The sequence below is a fragment of the Bos grunniens genome, chromosome 26 (assembly GCF_055505025.1).
Source record: "Bos grunniens cultivar Pamir isolate PY7600 chromosome 26, Bosgru_T2T1.0, whole genome shotgun sequence".
Classification (NCBI taxonomy): Eukaryota; Metazoa; Chordata; class Mammalia; order Artiodactyla; family Bovidae; genus Bos; species Bos grunniens.
This window is the reverse complement of record NC_141190.1, coordinates 39,323,950-39,345,621: the sequence shown is the minus strand read 5'-3', so window position 1 is coordinate 39,345,621 and position 21,672 is coordinate 39,323,950. Positions and strand designations below refer to the sequence as shown.

The window sequence follows — 21,672 nt, the reverse complement described above, 5'->3', positions numbered from 1 at the left end:
CAAAGAGTTGGACACGACTGAACGACTTTTACTTCCTTTTCCATCACTCACTGCTGTCTGACTGTGAGTAGGTTATTTCACCTCTCTAGACCTCAGTTTTCCCATCTGTAAATAGGGTTAATAATCATAGTGACACCCAAATAGTTGGGTGGTTGGGAGGACTGAGTGAGAAAGGCATGTTCAGCACTGACTCAATAGATACTGTTAACATCTTTATGGATAAAGACCCCTTCCACAGGCCTAAAGGCAGAGTGGAAAAGTCCCTTCTTTTGAAGGCATTTGGGTGCTGTGAATGTCCCCTGGGCGGCCGATGGCAGACTGAAGGCTGGGACTAGGTGGGTCTCTCCAGCTGGAGACTGGCTGGCTGGAGCACATGTGGGCATTTCACTTCCATGTGTCACTGGACCCTGTGTTGAGGGCTGCAGGGATGAGACCACCTACCCAGGCTTCCACGGGCATGGTGGAGGACTCAGGGAGGAAGTGGTCCCCCTGCTCATCACCCACAGGGCTTGAAGCAAATAACAGAACCCTCTGCTCCCAGGTTCCTTGGCTCCAAGACAGGACCTCATCTAGGCTGCCTACCTTTGGAGCTGAGCCAATAAACTGTAAAGTGCTGGCAAAGAAACCAAAGGGGAGGGTTTCCCACATGGCTCAGTGGTGAAGAAGACACCTGCTAATAGAGACACAGGTTCGATCCCTGGTCCAGGAGGGTCCCACATGCCTCGGAGCAACTAAGCCCAGGCTACTGAACCTATGCTCTAGAGTCCAGGAGCTGACACTGCTGAGCCTGCATGCCCCACCTGTTCAAGCCCTCCCGCTCAAGAGCCTATACTCTGCTGCGGGAGAGGCTGCTGCAGTGAGGGGCCCAAGCACTGCAACTGGAGAGTGGTCCCCAATCGCTGCAGCTAGAGAAAGTCCAAGCAGCAATAAAGACCCAGCATAGCCAAAAATAAATAATTTTTTTTTTAAGGGGAGGAGAGCACTTCCCTCAAGATCACGCTGTTGTTTCATACATTCAGGCTGTCAGTTTCATACATTCAGAGGCCTCACAAGGACTTGTTTGGAGAGAGAGGTTTCTGTAGCTAACACAAGTTAGGGAAAAGCACACCTCCACCCTGCTGCACTGTCTGCCCTCGGAACCCGATTTTCTAAGTAAACAAATTATTAAGAAACAACGCGGAGACGGACTCTAAAACCAGCTCCAAACAGCAAAACAGGAGATGTTCTCAACTTGAAAAGCAGAAAGAGGAGCTCCTACAGACGGTCCCACCAAAGATGTGGGCTGTCCGGGCTGGCAGGGTACCTTCCCTTCTCTGCAACACCAAAAGCTGATGACGTGGGTGTGGTCTTGACCTCAGGGGCCCACAACAGAACTGGCTCCTGCTATGCTTGGAGTCTGTCTGAGATGAGAGGTTGCTGTGTCTTAGTGACAGAATTCAAGGGACCCCACCACCCTCACAGTCCACCCAGCCACAAACCCTTACCACATCCCTCCACTTCTCTGCCTTGTGTTTTTTAAGATTTTTTTTTTTGATGTGGACCATTTTTTGTTTTCTCTTTATTGAATTTGTTGCAATACTCTCTGTTTTTGTTCTGGTTGTTTTGGCTGGGAGGCATGTGGGATCTTAGATCCCCAACCAGGGATTGAACCTACACCCTCTGCATTGGAAGGTGAAATCTTAGTCACTGGACCACCAGGGGACTCCCTTCTGCTTTGTGTTTTATCCTGAAATCCCAGACTGCATACCATGTCATCTGTAAACATTTCAAACATGCTTCTTCAAAAGTTATGGACCTAGAAAAACAATAACCACGGCAATATTATCAAATACAAAAAAGGAGATATGTAAACAGAACCCTAAGCTCCCTAAGAAAAACATGAATAACTGGCATTTAGTGAGTATTTGCAGCATTTCTAGGTTCCAGTCACATCACATTTAAACCACTATCCCATTTATAACTCCGAGGTAGTTATACCTTGTTAAGCCCCATCCAAAATTTCAACACCGCTGGCCACAGAGTGCCTATCCTTCTTCCCTCCTTTAGTTTGTCTTCTTGCATATTTAAAAAATTTTTGAAATGCTAGATTCGCAGCAAATTGGAGAGACAGCGCAGAAAGGTCCGATGTGCCCTTCATCCAGTTTCCCTCAATGGTGGCATCTTACATCACATCACAGCCAGCAAGCTGACACTGGTCCAACATGTGTGCAGTTTTCAGCCCTTTTAAATACATGTGTAGCTTGGCGTAACGACCGCTGCAACCAAGATACAGGACACTCGTCACCGCGAAGATCTCTGTCTGTAGTCAAGCCCACACACCCACCACCCCTAGCCCCAGACAACCTCTAGCCTGCTCCCCATCTCTACAGTGTTGGTGTTCTGAGAATGATGTATAAGTGGAATCATGCAGCACGTGACCTTTGGGAATGGGCTCTTTTCACTCAGCAGAATGCCCTTGAGATCCATACGAGGTGTATCAACAGTTCCTTCCTTTTTATTGCTAAGAGATCCACAGCCCTGGATATCCCGTCCTTGATTTAACTGCTCACCTAGGACATCTGTTTCCCCTGAGCACTGTTGACAAACATACTGCACGTTTGTGTCCTGTTTACTTTCTCTACCTCTGGAAGGTATGCCCCATGAAAGCAGGGACTTGTGCCTCTTGTACTCATCTGCTCATCTCTAGGGCTGGGGCCAGGGCCCAGCACATAATAAGAGCTCACCTCACATTTGTGCAGTAAATGTAGCATGAGTTTTACAGCAGAAGAGACTTACACTTGGGGAGGGTAAGTCAATTGCCCAAGTTCGTGGAGCCAGTGGGTGGCAGAGCTGGTCTTGCACCCAGCTCTCTTGGTTCAAAGCCTCACCCTCAACCCCCTTTCCAGACCCAGTTCTTTTTTTCCTCTGGCCAAGCGTAGGCAAAGCGGTTCTGTTTCTATGTTTCCCTTGGCTTAAAGGACAGAGGTTTTTCAAATGGAACTTTACTGACAACCCACAAAGCCCAAAGGGAAATAAACAAGGGAAACATAAGGATTTACAAAATGTTGAACTTATAAAATAGAGAGATTCTCTTTTCCTTTGCACCCTGCCCCCCTCCATTTTTAAAGGCGTGTGAAGATTTAATGAGATAAAGCATGTAAAATGCTTATGATAGTGCCTGGGACAGAATGTATGCTGAATAAGCATCACTCCCTTCCTTCCTTCACCAAGTTCCTAGAGCCGTTAGATACTAGACACCACGGTCGGCCTTTGGTATCTGAGGATGTGGAACCCACAGAAGAGAGCTGACAGTACTGGGATGCAAGAGAAGTACAAAAGACAGTTCACATCCTTAAGGGATTTATAATCTAGTTAGGGAGACAAGATGTATCATATTTACTATTTGGTAAATAGTAAAGCACAATAGGAGTGTAAGGAACCATTAATATATATTAATATCAATTATTGGAGAAGGAAATGGCAACCCACTTCAGTATTCTTGCCTGGAGAATTCCCATGGACAGAGGAGCCTGGCAGGCTACAGTCCACGGGGTTGCAAGAGTCGGACATGAGTTAGCGACTAAACCACCAACTACCACCAATATCAATTATTACATTAGTTTTCTATTTCTCCTATAACAAATCACCACAAGCTTAGTGGCTTAAAACAGCACAAATCTGGAATTGACACCTATACACTATTGACAGTGTGTATAAAATAGATAACTAATGAGAACCTACGGTATAGCAGAGGGAAGACTTAATGCTCTGTGGGGACCTGCATGGGAAGAAGCCCAAAAGGGAGGGGATATGTATATATACTATGGCTGATTCATCTTGCTGAACAGTAGAAACTCAACAAAAGAGGGACTTTGTCTGGACCAGGCTTCAAGGCGGCCCCAGGACCCCTGCCCCCACGCCACTGGGGACCTCCCTGCTTGGTGACACATTGCCCCGTCCAGGCACTCAGCTTCTCTTCCTGTTCTCACCTGTCCATCTCAGCCTGGACCGGCTTCTCCTCCAATCCTCAGAGCCTCGGCTGGCACCTGGCTGGCATCTCCTGACCCCGTGTGCCCTCTCTAGACCCTGGGTTCTAGGTCACCCACTGCTGCTGCGGCCAACTGCCCAGCTCTCCACTCGACCCACCCCAAATCCCAGAGGGAGAGCGCTCGATGGAGAATGAGAACCTGATGCCACCTGCCCCACGGCCAGGTCTTGGTCAGTCCCTGCAGCCCCACAGTGGGAAGAGGGGGCAGGGAAAGTGGGCTGGGGTCACATCATGTCACATGGTTGCCCAGGGCCGTCCCCTCCCCCGGGGTTTTTACTCCTCAACCCCCTCCCCACTTTCCTGCCTGCTGTCTAGAAGGTGAGGGATGGACTTGTTGCAGCCGAAATAAAGGACTGGAGTCCTGGGGTGGAGAGTGGGGGTGTCTCCTAATAAGCTTATTTTCATTATTTTAAAATGTTTTGTCAGTGTATTACAGGTCAATACAATACAGGCCATAGAGTACCAAACATTAGCTGTTTCCAACTCACCATGCTCCCCCTGCCAGTCCTTCCCTACAGCCCTGCGAACCCGTTTTAGATTTCTGACCTCCAGAATAGATTTGTTTTTTTAAGTTAATTCTTATTGGAGTATAGTTGCTTTATAATGTTGTGTGAAAGTCCCACCAGATTCCTGTCTTCCCCGTGGCCACGTGAGCCCTTCAGTCCCCGGCATGAGTGAAGCCACCAGAGGCAGCATCCTGGCCGAGTCCACCGGGGCAGTGAGGGTGGGCAGGCCTGCTCTGGTCAGCTGCATCCAGGTATGTGTCAGATCTAGTGAAGCTGCGGAGGAAACACAGCTCACAGGTAGGAGGTGACAGATGCGCAACCCTGGTTATGCTGGAAAGAGAACGGGCTCTGTGACAGGACAGCACAGGGTTCGCATCCAGCCCTGCTGCTTCCAAGGTGTGACCTTGGGTGAGTGACTTAAGCAACCAAGCCCCAGTTTGCTCATCTGTCTAATGGGGTAACAGCCCCGCCTTGCTGGGGTAGTTGAACTGAACACTTGAGGGAAGAGTAACAAAATCCAGGCTTTTCTGGGCTCCTAACTCTCTTTGTAAGAGGGAAAGTCCACACTATCTGTTGTCATCTTCCCAGTGTTCTTCCATTGCCAGAGCATCAACTTCAAAAAAATACACGACTTCATGCAAATATAGAGGCAACTTAAATCAGAAAGAAAGGAAACTAGCTCAAAGAGCAAAGTGAAAGTCGTTCAGTTGAATCCCACTCTTTGCGACCCCATGGACTATATAGGGAAGAATGTATAAGAATATATAGGGAATTCTCCAGGCCAGAATACTGGAGTGGGTAGCCTTTCCCTTCTTCAGGGGATCTTCCCAACCCAGGGATCGAACCCAGGTCTCCCACACTGCAGGCAGATTCTTTACCAGCTGAGCCACCAGGGAAGCCCAGGAATACTGGAGTGGGTAGCCTATCCCTTCTCCAGCAATTCCTCCCAACTCAGGAATCAAAGAGTAAAATGGGTGTTAATAGTCATTTAAAAAAGAATGTCATAGGGGCGGTAGGAGGAAGAAGGGATGAACAGGTGGAGAAGAGGGGGACTCAGGGGCAGTAAACCCTCCTGTATGTTTCTCAAATGGTGGAAACGTGACATTATGTATTTGTCCAAACCCATAGATCTGTACAACACCGAGACACAGAGCCCTTGCGTAAATTATGGACTTTATAATAAGGCCTCAATATTGGTTCAGCCATTGTAACAAAAAGCCCCACACTGATGCAAGACATTGGTAACAGAGGAAATTGTGTTCCAGAGCTGGGGAGCGGGGATCAGGGGTGGCAGAAGCGACATACGGTCATTCTCTGTACTTTCTTCCCAATTTTTCTGTAAACCCAAAACCGCTCTAAAAATATAAAGCCTAGTAAAGGATGCAGTCTGTTAATAATAATTTTAAAAAGAGGGGTGGAGGGTGGTACCAACAGGGGCACACCATGTGCAAAGGCCTGGGAATGAGAGGGAAGAGGTGGCGGGCGACGGGGAGGCCGCAGAGGGTGTGAGACGCAAGGAACCGCGTGATCATTTGTTTTCTGGAGCTAGTGTTCTGGCTGCATCCCTTCTCGCCCCTTTTTAAGGCTCATTTCAGTAAATTAGAAAAAGGGCTGGGGCATTGGGCGGTGCCGCCCACTGAGCAGATGCTTCACCCTAAGGGCCCCTCCCAGGCTCAGTCGACTTTGTCCCAGGCCTCCAACCTCTCTGCTCGTTGACTCCAGCCTCATCTCCTGGACCACTTGAATGCTGCCTCTTTTACCGGGCAGCCTCAGAGGGGCCTTGTGAGGAAGACCCCAAATCCCTGTCTCCTCTCCACCCCAGCACAGGGCCCTACATCTGGAAGAGAATTTCCTGAACGCAGGACACAGACATCACAGAGTCAGAGGACACGGCTTTTAAGTGGACCTAAAATACGTCCCCATCAGGGAATTCCCCCGTGGTCCAGTTGTCAGGACTTCACAAAGGTCCAGGGGTTCAATCCCTGGTTGGGGAACCTCACAGCACAGTCAGAAACAAAACAAAACAAATGTCCCCATAGCCCAAAGACTCACACAGATCTCCCCAGAGGGCTCCCCAGGGGACGTCCCCCAGCTCAAGCCTTGGCTCAAGGTTGACCATCCCCTGGGCCCCAGAGCCAATCCAGCCCTCCTCCCACTTTGCAAACACTCAGCCTCGACGGGAGATTGGCCCTATTGCCCTGCCTTAGTCACCTTCACCCACAAGGGCAACCCAAGACCCTGGCACCTACAGAAGGATCTGAGTTTCTTAGAACATTCTCTCCCCCTCAGGGGGTTTAGCATGCCTGCTCTCCCTGATGGGTTCTCGCTTTCCCTGGATGGTGCCCACCGAGTCCCCCAAGCAAGCCTCGCACAAATATGCCTCCTTTAGACACTTCTTCCTGCCTCCAGGAGTGTGAACTAGTGTTGGGCTGAGCCCTGAACCCCTTGTAGCTGCCCAGCCTCGAGATGGAAGAGCCCAGAGACAGCAAGAGAGACCTCAGTGGCTAATGGGATGGGGGAATCTTACACAAAGGGTCCCAGAGCAACACCCCAATGTGTGCGGAGAACATAACAGCAGGCTTTGGCACTTAGGGGAGAGAGAGGCTCCGGTTTATGAGGGAATTGACGTCAGGTGGGCCTGGCTACTAGGCTGTGTAGTTAAGAGAATTGGATAGTCATGTGAGTGAGGCAGGGCCTGGGTGAGCAGAGGATTCACAGAGAGCAACAAACAACCATCTTTTAAAACATATATACTTAAAAAAAGAAAATATTCTCTCTTTGGCTGTGCTGAGTCTTTGTTACTGCATGGGTCCCTCTCTCGATGCAGTAAGTGTGGGTCTCTCATTGCAGGCTCCCCTCCACCTGCCTCATGGTTCACACGCTTCAGGGCACATGGGCTTCAGCGGTTGTGGCTCCCAGGCTCAATTGCTGTGGCTCCCAGGCCCAGCTGCTCCCCAGCATGTGGTGGGATCCTCCTGGACCAGGGATCGAACCCCTGTCTCCTGCATGGGCAGGCAGATTCTTCACCACTGAGCCACCAGGGTCGCCCCAGAACAGCCATCTTAAATGGCCTGACCATTCTCCTAGTGACCTGTTATTTACAGCTGCTCCCCCATCTCCTAGAGACTGATCCTCACAGCCAGGCACCCCGAGTCTATAACCAGGAAGGGGACTCTGTGATACAATGTTGTCTCGCTGTCTCACTGCCCACTATGCCAGCCCTCTTGCTGTTCACATTGTTTGCTGAACCCAGGGTAGGAAAGGCGCAAGCAGGGAATCTGGAAGAAGATTCAAGGAGCCTTAGGAGCTGCAGACATGCTTATTCTCTAATACAGCTGGTGCGGTGTCGAGAGGGTCTCAGGTGAAGCTTATATAGGCAGACAGAGCAAACATGGCCTGTGGCCAGGCCAGCGCATCGTGACACGCGTGTGCAGCGCGGTAAGTGATCTCAGCTGTTAGGTCACCAGGCAGAGTCATTGTTTACAGGACTCGGGGTGAGAGGGGAAGGCCGTGGGGCGAGAGAACCTGACCGTCACCATCTTGGCTGCTTGTTCTTTCCCTACAAACCTAGACTCCTCTGCCCTTGGTTAGGTCCTGACACAATGATGTCCAGCAGCCTCTGCCTCTTTCTCCAGCTCCCAGATGGAGGGCAGGGAAACAAGTGGAGAGAGCAGGATGGAGGCCCACGGCAGCCCTCACACTGGAGGGTCCTGCCGGATACACAGACTCTGGCAGGAGTTTGGAAACGAGAGTTTTTTCTCTACTGGCAGCTGGTTAATTTGTCCATGGCATTCCCTGTCCCTCCCACCCCATTTCTGTACGCAGCCTGCGTAAGGACGTGTGAGTCTTCACTTTGGGGCTAAACCCTGGCTGCGGGGGAAGGCTTGCTTATTCCTCAAGTCACAATTATAAGGGGGAAAGCTGGTGAGAGGAGTACTTTTTAACTAAGCTTAAAGCTCTCTCTGCTTTTTGAGAATGAATTAGAAGGAAGCAGGTGTGGGGAGAGAAAGACTTTCTTCTTCTTCCCCTCCACCCTGGGGGTCACTGGTGAAAGGGACCACTCTCCTCCCTGCCCTGGCACACCCAGCCCCCCTGTCTGGCCCAGGAATCGTCCAGAGCCCAGAGGCACTTCAGAATTGCCCTCTATGGCCCGGCCCCTCTCTGCTCTTCCTTGGTCAAGGTTTCAGTGGGGTCCGACGTCACTGTTGGAACCGCTCCTGACTGCAAAGGCTAGGAAAGAAACCCAGCCTGCATTCCTGCGAGGGAGTATGACCCACTGTCTGGATTTGACACACTAGAGCCTTCAGAGTGTTTTCCAGCCTCACTGCAGAGCTGCGGAGAGCAAAACACAGAATAATTCACACCTGTGAAAGGAGAGGAGCTGGGTTAACTGCAAACAGCAACTTTTCTTAAACCCGTCAGAGAACTGAGGCTGCAGGACAAGCAACTAACTTGAAATTTGGGGAGAGATAGGAGCTAAGCATTTGCTTATGTGGTAGGGTCAGTGGGGGTGGGGGGCAGACACTCCTGACCGTGTATACGCTGGTCAGAAAATGTAGCTAGAAAATTTTCATTCCTGCTCAGGACTGAGAGGCCAAACAACCAAAACACTGGAGTTTAGTACAGAGAATGATTTATTTCGGGGCCAAAGAGAACAGGCAGCTCGTGCTCAGGAAACCCCAATTCCCTGATGGCTCTTGGGGAAAGACTTTTTAAAAGAAAACCTTGGGGTGATGGCTGTAGGGAGTGGGACTTTCTTCTGATTGGTTGGTGGTGAGGTAACCAGGTGACGTCCCTGAATCTCATCCTTCTGGTTCCAGCCAGTGTGGGGTCTACGTGCTTGTGGCCAGGTGTAGACACCATTCTCCACCTGGGGGCCTTAGTTTTTGGAAAACAACTCAAATATATTTTACATTGTTATCTTCATCCCTTCAGGAGAACTAAACTGTGATTCTGTCCTCTTAACTGCCTGAGGCTTCTCTTTGGAACTAGGGGTAGGTCTAGACATCTTTTTCTACAAATGGGACACGGAGGGGATTTTAGAGCTGGGAGGGCCCCACAGGGCCCTGCTCAGTTTCAAAGTCACCTGGGAATGTTCTGTGTGATTGTCCCACCAACTGCATACTCAGGTAGGTTTGTCTTTTGATCTTTCAGTTCAGTCGCTCAGTCGTGTCTGACTCTGCGACCCCATGGACTGCACCACGCCAGGCCTCCCTGTCCATCACCAACTCCCGGAGTTTACTCAAACTCATGTCCATTGAGTTGGTGATGCCATCCAACCATCTCATCCTCTGTCGTCCCCTTCTCCTCCCACCTTCAATCTTTCCCAGCAGCAGGGTCTTTTCAAATGAGTCAGTTCTTCCTATCAGGTGGCCAAAGTATTGGAGTTTCAGCATCAGTCCTTCCAATGAATATTCAGGACTGATTTCCTTTAGGATGGACTGGTTGGATCTCCTAGCTGTCCAAGGGACTCTCAAGAGTCTTCTCCAGCACCATGGTTTAAAAGCATCAATTCTTCTCCACTCAGCTTTCTTTATAGTCCAACTCTCACATCCATATGTGACTCCTGGAAAAACCATAGCCTTGACTAGACGGACATTTGTTGGCAAAGTAATGTGTCTGCTTTTTAATATGCTGTCTAGGTTGGCTATAGCTTTTCTTCCAAGGAACAAGCGTTTTTTAATTTCATGGCTGCAGTCACCATCTGCAGAGATTTGGGAGCCCCCCAAAATAAAGTCTGTCACTGTTTCCATTGTTTCTCCACCTATTTGCCATGAAATGATGGGACCAGATGCCATGATCTTAGCTTTATGAATGTTGAGTTTTAAGCCAACTTTTTCACTCTCCTCTTTTATTTTCATCAAGAGGCTCTTTAGTTCTTCACTTTCTGCCATAAGGGTGGTGTCATCTGCATATCTGAGGCCATTGATATTTCTCCCAGCAATCTTGATTCCAGCTTGTGCTTCATTCACCCTGGTATTTCACATGATGTACTCTGCTTAGAAATTAAATAAGCAGGGTGACAATATACAGCCTTGACGTACTCCTTTCCTGATTTGGAATCAGTCTGTTGTTACATGTCCATTCTCACTGTAAGTGAATGCTTTTAAAAAAAGTTTTGTTTTACAATCATCTAAAGCATTTACCGGTGACAGTGTTGAATTTTACCTGAGTCCTGTGCTCTTGAAAAACAGTGACTTTAAAGGAACACCCCCTCACCCTTTTGCATTCTGAAAACAAACAAAAAACCCCAAAATATCTCACTGCAAAGAAACTTCTTTTCCACATGACTTACGTATGACCCATGAATGCCCCTACTGTTTGTAAAGGACAAGGCCAGACACAGACCCTCCAAGTTCCCGTCTTTGCCTCCTAAACCATAGCTGAAATGTTGGTCCTTACTGGCCCATCAGAGCAAAATGCTTGTCAGTCCAGCTTTGGTTGTTTCTTTCCTTCCTCCAGATCCTGAACTCTGGCCCACCCTCAGCCCAAGCCAGCATGCAGCCCCTTGGAGAATACGCTGGACTTTTGGTGAAGCATCCTCTTCTAGAAAGAATGAGGGTGGGAAGTGGAGTGAGAAGAGGCTTGTTTACTCCCCTTCTAAATGAAAACCTCCTTTATACCCAACACCTGAGCCCTTGTAGGCCTCAGAGTCAAAGCAGCCTCTCTTCTGAGATATCGTCTGTCCCTCTGTTGCAATGACCCCTTCTTTCTTCCTTTACAAGAACCCTTTTGGACAAAAATCTCCCCTAACTCCAGACTTGTTTTGTATTTGAGCCCTGGCTTTCTAAGTCAAGTCTACAAGCACTTTCAGAGAGGCCTGGCTTTTATTACCTGTTTACCCACCCCACCCCCCATACCTCTCCCTTTAGGTAATTTTTTCTTTAAGTTTTTGGCTTATCCTTTCATTTTTTAAAATATAAGGCAAGACGATAACCCAGTGCACCTTGCTCCCATTTTTGGAGAACCAAGGCAGTCAGCCACATGCACCATCTCCATTTTTATACATGCAAACCTCACCCAGGATGTCTCAGCTTAACAAGCTGTCCACAGGGAGACCCTGGGCTTCAGTGAGATTTCAGGGAGATGAAAGCACTTTGTAAATCAGTGGCCCTCAAACCTAAGTGTGTCCTAAATCACTTGGATGGCCTGTTACCAGGTCTTGCCCAGAGTTCCTGACTCAGTGGGCCTGGGTGGGGGCCGGTGAGAGTTTGCCCGAGCTCCCAGGGACCAGACCTTGAGAAGCACTAGTGTGAGCCCCACTCAGGGCAGGGCGAACATACTCCAGTCTCCCTAAGACATCGATACCTCCGAGTGCAGGGCCTGAGGGGACAGCGGTGGGAACGTAGGCCCTGGCTTGACTACAGACCTTGGCCTGACGCTCCACTTTGAAGTTCTCTTCTCAACGGTCGCCCGTGGACGGAAGCTTCTCCTGGGAGCTTGTTAGGCAGGCAGACCCTGACCCAGGCCTGGTAAATCAGAGTCTGTGGTTTACAAAGAGCTCAGGTAAGGCTGTGCTCCCTCAGGTGAGAGGCACTGGCCTGAGTCTCCACACACCCTGGTTTTTATCTATGGAATAGGGGGCTGATGGCCCCTGGAATGAAGCTGAAGAGGACAGAGGCTTTATCTGAGTTTGACTGAGTAGGGTGAGCACTCACCCTCTAGCCACACGAACGGCCTCCTCCTTGTGCTCTCTGCCCCTACCCACAGCAGACCCCGTCCGGGCAGTGTTTGGCTTGAGGCACAGCTGGGCAAAGTGCTGCCAGGGGCCCTGGCCTGCTGCTGCCTAAGTGCCCGTCCCCGAGGGCTTCTCTTTCCTTCCTCTTCACGGTCTCCAGGGGTGTCAAGTCGGTCCTGTGACCCCACAGACCCTGTTCCAGAGGATAGCAGCCTGAAGCTCCTTAGTGCCTGGGGGTGTCCACTCAGAGCCTGGAAATGAACTAGTTGGAGGACATTTTGGCAAAAGTCACGAGGACACTTAGCAAATCCATGGCTGTCTGGAGTGAGGGAGGGGACTGAGAGATACTGTCTGCCCCCGGCTCACCCCGTCTACCTGGGAAACGCTCAAGTCACTGGGCAGAGGGTGTGGGTGGGAGGGGCGGCAGGGGCCTGAGGCTGGAGTTTCCCCCTCGAGCCCTCTGTCTGCCTGCGGGGCCAGCTCAGATAGGAGGGTTTATGGGACGGCGGGAGAAGATCCCAGAGAAAATGCCAGGGCCACCGAGAGAATAGCCCCTGGCAGGTAAGGCAGGGGCTCCCCACCCCTGTTCGGAGGCTCAGCGCACTTCCTCCTCTACTTTCTCTCCAGGTGAGGTCACCTCAGCCCACCAGGTTCCCCACCCTTCCCCATCCCTATTGCTCACCAGACCCTGCTCCAGGAGCCAGAGGACAACATGACTCTGATTCCTACCATCCCTGTGAAGCAGGAGGCTCAAGCCTCGACTCCCAGCTCAGGGCCTCCCTCACCAGGTGCTGGGGCTGAAACCAGCTCCACTTGGGGCTGTGAGGGGCTGATGTGTGTGGGTCTAGGACCCCCACCCTGTTCTAGGACCAAAGACAGCCAGGGTGGCTGTGTCCTCCAGGACAGAGGCCTCTGTTCTGAGCATCACAGGGTCCTCCCGAATCTTTCAGGAGTCCCCCACTCCACCCTCTGCTCCTGGCAGGTGCTATTCCATTTTACACATGAAGCCACTGAGGCTCAGTGATAAGTGGCCACTCAGGTCCTACTGACGGTCAGTAAAGTGTTGTTAGCACCCAAAGTGAAGGTCACTCGGTCATGTTCGATTCTGCGGTCCCATGGACTATACAGTCTGTGGAATTCTCCAGGCCAGAATACTGGAGTGGGTAGCTGTTCCCTTCTCCAGGCGATCTTCCCAACCCAGGGATCGAACCCAGATTTCCCACATTGCAGGTGGATTCTTTACCAGCTGAGTCACTAGGGAAGCCCAAGAATACTGGGGTGGGTATCCTATCCCTTCTCCAGCATATCTTCCTGACCCAGGAATCAAACTGGGGTCTCCTGAATTGCAGGTGGGTTCTTTACTAGCTGAGCTTCCAGGGAAGCCCACTTAGCACCCAAAGTCCTGCTCATTGTCCTACTGGGCCAAGCAGGTGGAGAGGGAGACTGAGGGCTCTCGGGGCCTAGACTGGGACTCTGGGTTCAGAGGCACAAAGGCCATCCTGCTGTGCTGGTGTGCAGTTCTGACATGCAGCTCTGTGAAGGCTGAAAGGCCAGAAGAGGTCCTGTCTGCAGAGCCCATCTCGGAGTTATGGCCTTTGTCGGGTATTAATAAAACCTGCTGGGGGAGGTGCCCCATCTCACGTTGGGGTGCAGGCACTGACTTGGGCCCGCTCACCCCATCCTGCCTGGCATCATGTGACAGGAGCACTCTGGAGCCATCTGTTGGGTTTGGGATCAGAAGTCAAACAGCCTAGAAAGGGCTCCTTAGGCCCTGCCCCCCGGAGTGGGGCTAGCTGTGGTCAGGTCGGATGGTCAGTACAGGGCCAGCCTTGGGTGGGGCTGAACCGTCCACCTGATGAAAGTTTAACTCAGAGACCGAAGCGGCAGGTCCTGGCATCTTGAGGGCAGCTGGCTTTGGCAGAAGGAACAGAACAGCTCAGAAGGAAAGAATGCAGCCGTATTTTCATTAAGGAATTTATTTCTCTTAAAAAAAAACCCAAAACAACAGTGGTTCGATCTAGATACAGCAGCACTGTGACATATTCGAGGAAACATACAAAGATTCAGAGCAGCAGGAGAACAAAAGCTGGTCTCTTCAGGAACGACCTCCAAAATGGAACTATTTTTATTCATCAATGTTAAAATTTCCCTGAAAAAAAAAAGAAAGAAACCTTTGGATACTAGAAGAATTATTATTTTCGCACTACCAACAGCCACGAAGCTCTTCTAATTGAGAACACTTGCTTCTGATCTATTACAAAAATGACTTAGTGATGCACCGGAGCAAGACGTCTAGATTCTTCTTTTGGGGTGTGTCTTTCCCTCGGAAGGAGAGCTAGCGTTTCAAAAGTTTTAGCCACTGTCCACAGCACAAGACTTTAAAGTTAGACCTGATGAGCACCCACACCTGCTGGAGCTGGAAAAGCTGGGCTGGTTTGTTGTAGGTACAGAAGGGGTCTCGGGGGATGAGGTGTCACCGTCTTGGTCTGTTGTGATCAGAAAGACGTGAGCTCTGTGCCATTCATGACTCACAGCCCTGCGCTTGGAGATGCACAAAGATTTCACATGCTTTCTGTACAAAGGCTAAAATGTTAGGAGGTCCTACTTCAGAGTGTGGAGCTAGGGAACAGGAGACGACCAGAGGGGTTGCCCCCAGGTACACAATCACATAGCAAACTGAGAGGCGAGCCCAGTGTCACCCTGCCTAGCGTTCCCTCTTCATCTCTGGGGACTGCTGACAGTCGGCAAGGCTGCTGTTCCCCTTGGCCGAGGCCTAGGGTGCCAAGTTCAGGGGGCTGCGGGGCTCCCTCTGTATTGAGGTCTGGGTCAGCAGTTTGCATGAGAAAGTTGGTGGGAAAACTTCGAGGGATGGGGGGAGGACAGGGTGTGAAAGGATGAGGAGCCTCCATGGTGAGCTGGGCACCTTGGAATGGCATGGACAGCTCCTGCCTCTCGGAGGGCAGGCCCTCAACATCATCCAGGCTCGCTAGGTCCAAGGGCAGGCAGCCACATTCCACTTGTGCCTTTGATGTCAAGGCTGCACTCCCACACGTGATCTCAGAACTCACTGCCATTTGCCCCCATGGGCTGCCTGAGAAGCGTGCACACACCAGACCCCACTGTGAGCTTCCAGGGAGCATGGCCTCCGACACAGAGGCTCTCTTTTGCTGAGAGCAGTGCCTTTTGGGACAGAAGCCCTCCTGGGACTGCTCAAGACAGAGCAACATTTGACTACTGTGCCAGCCAACTGCCCTTGTAAGAAGCCTCGTGGTTTTCAAAGTGATGATCCGGCCTAGAAAGATCAGAGGATGAGCTGTTGTGGGAGGTGGTGCCATCCTCCAGGAAGGTGGGGTTGGGTCTTTGTGATCTTAAGAGTGATATTATGGGAGAATCCCACCGCCAGGGGCTCGAGAAACACTCCTGGGTCATGGTGATCATGGCAGAGAGACCACCCCCATCCCACCGGGTACAGCGGCTTGTCTCCTGAAAAGTGGAAGCAGAGACGCTTTTGCAAGACCCTGCGTCTCACGTCAAAGGCACAAAGTCAGCGAAGATCCGGTGAGAAGAACATAAAGACTCGGAGGAAGAAAGGCTCTTCCATGAAGAGCTCCAATGCAGTAAAAAGATTTAAATCCACTCGCTGTCCAAAGATGCCTCATCCTGGACAGGTGGGTGGTAGGAAGTTTTCTTCTTAATTAAAAAGAAATCTTTAAAAAAATGCAGCTATAGAAAACAAGCCAGAGTAGAAGCTTGTGGGGGGCGGTTGGTACAGGGTCGGGGCATCCAGGGGCAGGACCTGTGGGGACCCCGAGAGGAGGGGGCTGACTTTCAGGCACTATTCTAAATGAAGTACAGAGCAATGGGCCTAAAGGAAGAGCAGGATTGCAAAGGCCAACGAGTCTGACTCTGTGTCCTCTGGGCACTCGGGGGCAGGTAGTGACTGTGAAGCAAGACGCCTGTGATTCTGAGAGCCATGCAAAGCTCTGTGCTTTTAGCATCTCTGCTCTCACAATGTAGAAACACACTGGTTCATGTTTCCTTTCTTGCTCCTTGAGGATGCTTAATGCAAACCGACAGTGCATTGGCTTTGAGGTGCAAAGAGACGGACTTCTGCACACCAGTCAATTTGGAAAAGCTTGGGTCGCTGTGAACGCGGCAAAATGAATGAAACTTCCAGACAGGAGGGTGGTGGCGTGGGCTGGTGACTATCCCAGCAGGATGACTGTCCCTCTTTTGATTAAGAAAGGAAGGTCAGTCAGAGCTCGAGGATCTTAAAATACTGGTCAAAGAGCTCCACTTCCTCAGCAAAAATTCAGTATAGCTGTTTGTATTCATCTTGTACTCAGCCCAGGAAAGCGAAGGGAAGCAGCCTTGGAGACATGAGCTGGTCTTGAAGAAAATAATACTGTATTAAAGGGATCTGAGGGAAGCCCAACTGTTTCCTGGCTCCTCTTTGCTTGTAAAATGGCCTCAAAATGGTCAGTTGCAAAGGTCAGGCGCCTGTCTAGCGCCCAGACCCAGTGGCAAGGGTTGGGGAAGAGCATGGGAACTACACACAAGGCTGACACACTGGCTTCTCTCTCTTCCTGAAACCTCAGGCTCCAAAGCTGCCTGGTCACCTACAGAAGTAAGTTTGGGAGAATCGGAAGCCCCACGGGTGGCCTGAGGCCGTGGCTCTCACACTCCGGGGTGCAGCAAAGTGACCTGGCAAGCCTTCTGAAGAAGCGGGTTCCTGGACCTACTCCCAGAAAACCCCATTCTGTGGGTTTGGGGTGGAGCCCGGAATCTGTATTTTGATGGGAGATGTCACCGCAGGAAGTACAGGGCCCACACCGGGAGAAACCCGGGTAGCTGCCTGGTGGCTGAGACCAGGTCTGACCGAGGCCAACTGGGCAGGCAGGGGAGCATGGGATGTTGACCTTTCACCCCGTCCGGGAGGGGAGGCAAAGGCAGATTTGCTCCTTGTCATCTTGTGAAGGCAGCAGGGGAAGGCCGGAGGCAACCTGGGGCTGGATGGCCATGCTCAAAGGGCCCTCTAGAGGCCCTGGGCTGGCAAAGCCACCAAGTCCCCTGGGGCTGCTTGTGCCTGGAGACTTGAGATGCCCAGTTAATACGTGCCTCTGCGCTCCCTCGCCCAGAAAGGACGGTGAGTCCTGAGCTCCTTTGGTGGCCCAGCCTCTCCCATTTGCTTGGAGAACCAACCACATCCATCCATCCATCCATGTCACCTGGGCCCCTCGAAGCTCTCAAGACCTTCTGATCCGTATATACTCAAGGGATATGCCTGGAGGCCCTGGGCAAACCACTCTCCCCTCTACAAACCCAAGACCTCTGCCCCCTGATGCTTCCATGGGCTGGAAGGGCTTGGGACTCTTGGGGTTCCATGACTACTTATCCTTGCTATGTGTCTCTTTAAAATAGAATAAAGTAATCCCCAAATGCAAGACTCTTGAAAACACACTGGCTCCAGCAGTCAGAACCTGCTCAGAAAGAAGAGGCCTAGACATCACTGTGCTGAAGACTCTCAGCTCCAAGTACTGGCCGCCTTTCAGAAGAGGAGGCCGAGCCCGAAGCAACGGCGGCATCACGTGCCCCCAAAGGGAAGTGCATGTTCTGATGGAGCAGAGCTCAGGTGACTCCACGCACCCAATGGAAGGTATTCTGGCTGGGGGTGATGTCCCAGTGTGCCTTTGGGCATTTAATTCAGATGGTTACAAGCCAACAGAACGAGGATGCCAAATGAGGAAAAGCTTATAGAGATGGATACAACCAATCCTTTAAAGGTGAAGTGTGGATCATTTTCTACATTTAATAAAAACATTTTCTCATTTGAGGCTCTGGAAGTCTTGAGTCACATTTTTCATTGCTGTTGTAAATCCCCCCCTCCCACCAATCCCCCTCTAAAATGTCTTAAAACACATGGTTTAACAGTGGCTGCACAGAAAATATACACCCTCAAAGTCTGACTTTCTTTTAAATACAAATATACAAAATGTAAACTGAGACAATAGAGAAATTTACAAAACTTTTCTTTAAAAATAATAAAGACAAAATTCAGTTCTAGTTATTAGGATGCTATTAAAATACGTGCAAGTTGTATCCAACTGGATTTCTATTGCAATGTTCGCCAGAGACACGTCCAATCCATCTCGGCTCGAGGGCCGCCTCCAAACACAGACCTGAGTGGAAATCTCTTTGAGGAACTGGGAGGCTCCCCATCTCAGGGGTGGGCCGCCTCCTTCCCCGGCTCCTGGAGGGCTTCCCCGCCCGCCCGCCAGGGTGGGAGCTCCTCTGGTTGCAATTCTGCTTCTAAGAAGAAGGGTCCAGGCTGGTCCCACCGTGGACTTCAGGCCAGAGCTGCAACTAGCTGCTTCCGGTGGAGTTTGAACTCACGTGGTTTGAATTGATGTGGTGGTTAAAACTGGTCTTGGAATTGGGTGAACTCTTGGAATTGTTTTGATGCTGGGAGGGGGCGGTGAGCAGAGAGGAGAGAGAGAGCAAAAGCAAGTCAGTCATTGCAGAGTCAGGCCCTGGGGCCCTCGCCTCACAGGGGCCTCGGAATCTGAGCCGGAAGGGGCTTGGGTGACCAGCCCTCCCTCTTGCTTTCTGCTGCCTTCTGTTTTCCCCCCACAGGCCTAGGTCCACAGACCACCCTGCGGGCAGAGGGCTTCTCCTGGTGCCCGGGCGGAGGGCTTCTCCAGAAGCCCAAGCCAGGAAGGAGGCGGTCCCTCTATATTAATATCTACATGGTTAGACCTGCTGGCCTGGAGTTAGGCTGCCAGTTCAAACCCTAAATGTGCCACTTCTTAGCTGAGTGACCTTGAGCAAGCGTCTGACTCCGTTGGCTGCCTAGCCTTTGTAAGGTGGGGTAGGAGCCACTTGTGCCCAGGGCTGTTGGAAAAAGGAAACAAGGCTGTGTATACAAAGGGCTCTCTTGGGTGCCCGGCTCCGGAACCACGAGCTGCTCACCCTTAGCACCCCCGGAAGTCTCTCAGCATCCCATCCCAGGAGAGGAAAGTTCCGGGCGTCTGCTCCCCCCGTTGGTGGTGTTGTCGGGCACGTGCTGAGGCCACTGTTCTCCACCCCACTAAGTCCTCTTTCCACCCCGGGCAGCGAGCATCTCCATCCTGCATTTTCCGATGGGCAAACAGAGGCTGGGAGAGGGTCATTGAGCTGCCACCCAACCGGGAAGGGGTCAGGGCTGGATTTGAACCTGGACTGTGAGCTTCCATAGCAAACACCTGTCCCAGAATCTGGGGCTGTCCTGTCAGAGGTGGAGGTCATTTCTGTCTGGAATTTCAATTTTACTTGATGGAGGCATTTGAAAATTATATTTTTACAGTAGGCGGAGATGAGTATGTTTGTGGAATAGGGGGTGAAACTCTCATGAAGTTTCTAGATAAAACTGCAAACTTGGGCCCTCAGTCTGCATTTTCTCTCTGGATTCTGCCAGATCCATGCTCCCCACCCTGTTATCCCAGATCCTCTGCGTGGGCTCACAGGCTGTGTGACCTTGAGCAAGTTCCCTAACCCCTCTCAGCCTCAGTTTCCTCATCTGTGAAATGGGGTGATGGGAGCACTTCCGGGGCTCACCCTCCGCTAAGGTCCCCAAAGGAGGGATGCGGTTTTGCCTGCTGCTGCATCCTAAGTCCTCAGGTAACAGTCTGGCATGAGTAGGTTCTCAATACACACTGGTGGAATGAATGGCTGAACGGAGGCCTGGGGTTTTATGAAGATTAAATAGGAGACGCCTTCAAAAAGCACTCAGCGCAGGGCCTGGCCCACGGTGGAGTGCCACAGCCATCTGGTCCCTGTTATTTAAGGGGGAGGGAGGTGGGATGCCAAGGGTCTGGGGACAGAGCTGCACCTGCCTTCACCTCTTCATCCCCCTGGGGAGAGGGGCTGCTCCTGTGGGCTGGGAGAGAGGAGAGTAAGGAACCAGGGGCCTCGCAGGTCTGGGGATGGGACCACGCCTTCTTAAAGGACCAGGCCAGGAGGGGGCGCTATAGTGACTAACCCCTTCTTGGTGGCAGGGATGAGGGTAGGGGTCTCTCTCCAAGGCCTGCCTGGTCCTGCCTGGGACATTTCTCCCATTTGGCCCCATCAACCCTTGATCCAACACCAGGCTCTGAGAGAAGAATACCTTTTCCTGAGGGACAAAGTCTCCTCTGGCTGCCGGCTGGAAGGCCCAGCATCAAACTACAGGGCCCCTCCTCAGGAGCCCCGAGGTTCTGTGGGGATCGCCTGTGCAACACCAGGTACACCTGTTCTCTGTCAAATCTTTGCGTGCATAACTGGCGTCGCCTTTACAAAGATTCTCAACCAGGGACGTTTTTTGTCCCCAGGCCCTGGGGACATATTTGACTGACACACAGGAGTGGATGCTACTGCCATCTACTGGCTGGAGGCCAGGGGTGCTGCTGAACCCCTAAAGGCACAGGACAGCCCCCACAACAAAGAATAAACCCAATGCATCGACAGCGCTGAGGCTGAGGAACCCTGACAGAGGGTGAACTTTGGGTTTGCCCCTCCGCTCTGGGGACCTCATTAACCAGTGGGTTTCAAGGCACTTCACACAGGTTGCCTGTCCTTCCAGGCTGCAGCTGCAACCCCTGGTCTCCCCGGCCAGCAAGTTGGTCTCAGTGCTATGCAAGGGTCAGGCCTGGGGTTCCCGGAGCTGAGACCAGGGCATCCAGGTTGGGGTGGGAGGTGAGGGTCTCACCTGACGCTTGAAGAGCCTCTGGAGCAGCCCCTTCTTTGGCGGTTCCGGAGGGTGGCTTCGGTTCAGGTCCGGTGAGAGGGTACCGTGGGGTCCGAACACGTTCAGCTCCTTAAAGCACTCTGTTTCTATCATCTGGAGAAGCGGTCAAAACACAGGCAGGGTAAGGGCTGTCCAGGCCATCCCGGGGGGACAGGCAGCCCAGCAGCCCGGCCGTGGGTGACACTGTCCCTGCCAGGCCCTCCACTCGCCCGGGGTGAGACCCCGGCAGCTCCCCGCCCGCCCATGCCTCTCCCAGACCGCCTGGTGAGCCGTCCTCACTCAGAAGCCAGAAGCCGGCCAGGCCCTCCACTCGCCCGGGGTGAGACCCCAGCAGCTCCCCGCCTGCCCATGCCTCTCCCAGACCGCCTGGTGAGCCGTCCTCACTCAGAAGACAGAAGCCGGCCACGGAGGCTGGGATGGAGGTGCTCATTTTCCAGCCACCCTCAGCTCCTCCTTCACCCCAGGGCTCTGCACCGTCCCACTCCAGGGCTGCAGGCCAACCTCCCCATCATGTCTATCTCACATGAACCAGCTCGGACTGGGCTCCATCCTCGTGTGCAGTGCGGTAATGGGAGCACTTTGCTGGCTCACCCTGCACTAAGATCCCCAAAGGAGGGATGCAGTTTTGCCTGCTGGTGCATCTTCAGTCCTCAGGTAACCACCCCGACTCCATCACCCACCTCGGGCCTCCAGCTGCTGC

The 21,672-nt window shown here is 51.8% G+C and overlaps 1 protein-coding gene and 1 long non-coding RNA gene across 7 annotated transcripts in view; both read right to left on the bottom strand.

Moving 5' to 3' along the window:
• Positions 1 to 1,231: 1,231 nt before the first annotated feature.
• Positions 1,232 to 7,134, bottom strand: LOC147344423 (uncharacterized). Its single transcript, XR_015155341.1, has 4 exons — positions 7,061 to 7,134; positions 1,978 to 2,255; positions 1,748 to 1,795; positions 1,232 to 1,400 (listed from the first exon to the last, which is right to left on the bottom strand). It is a non-coding gene; the product is annotated as an uncharacterized LOC147344423 (long non-coding RNA).
• A 7,037-nt stretch (positions 7,135 to 14,171) lies between these two features.
• GRK5 (G protein-coupled receptor kinase 5) overlaps positions 14,172 to 21,672 on the bottom strand; it is a 232,510-nt gene continuing 225,009 nt past the window's right edge. For all 6 annotated transcript variants that reach the window (XM_086377673.1, XM_086377672.1, XM_086377675.1 and 3 more), the window contains 2 exons: positions 20,934 to 21,065; positions 14,172 to 18,673 (listed from right to left, as the gene is read on the bottom strand). In XM_086377673.1, coding sequence (XP_086233799.1) covers positions 18,575 to 18,673; positions 20,934 to 21,065 — 231 coding nt within the window. In that variant the 3' untranslated portion in view covers positions 14,172 to 18,574. The remainder of the gene's footprint in view (positions 18,674 to 20,933; positions 21,066 to 21,672) is intronic.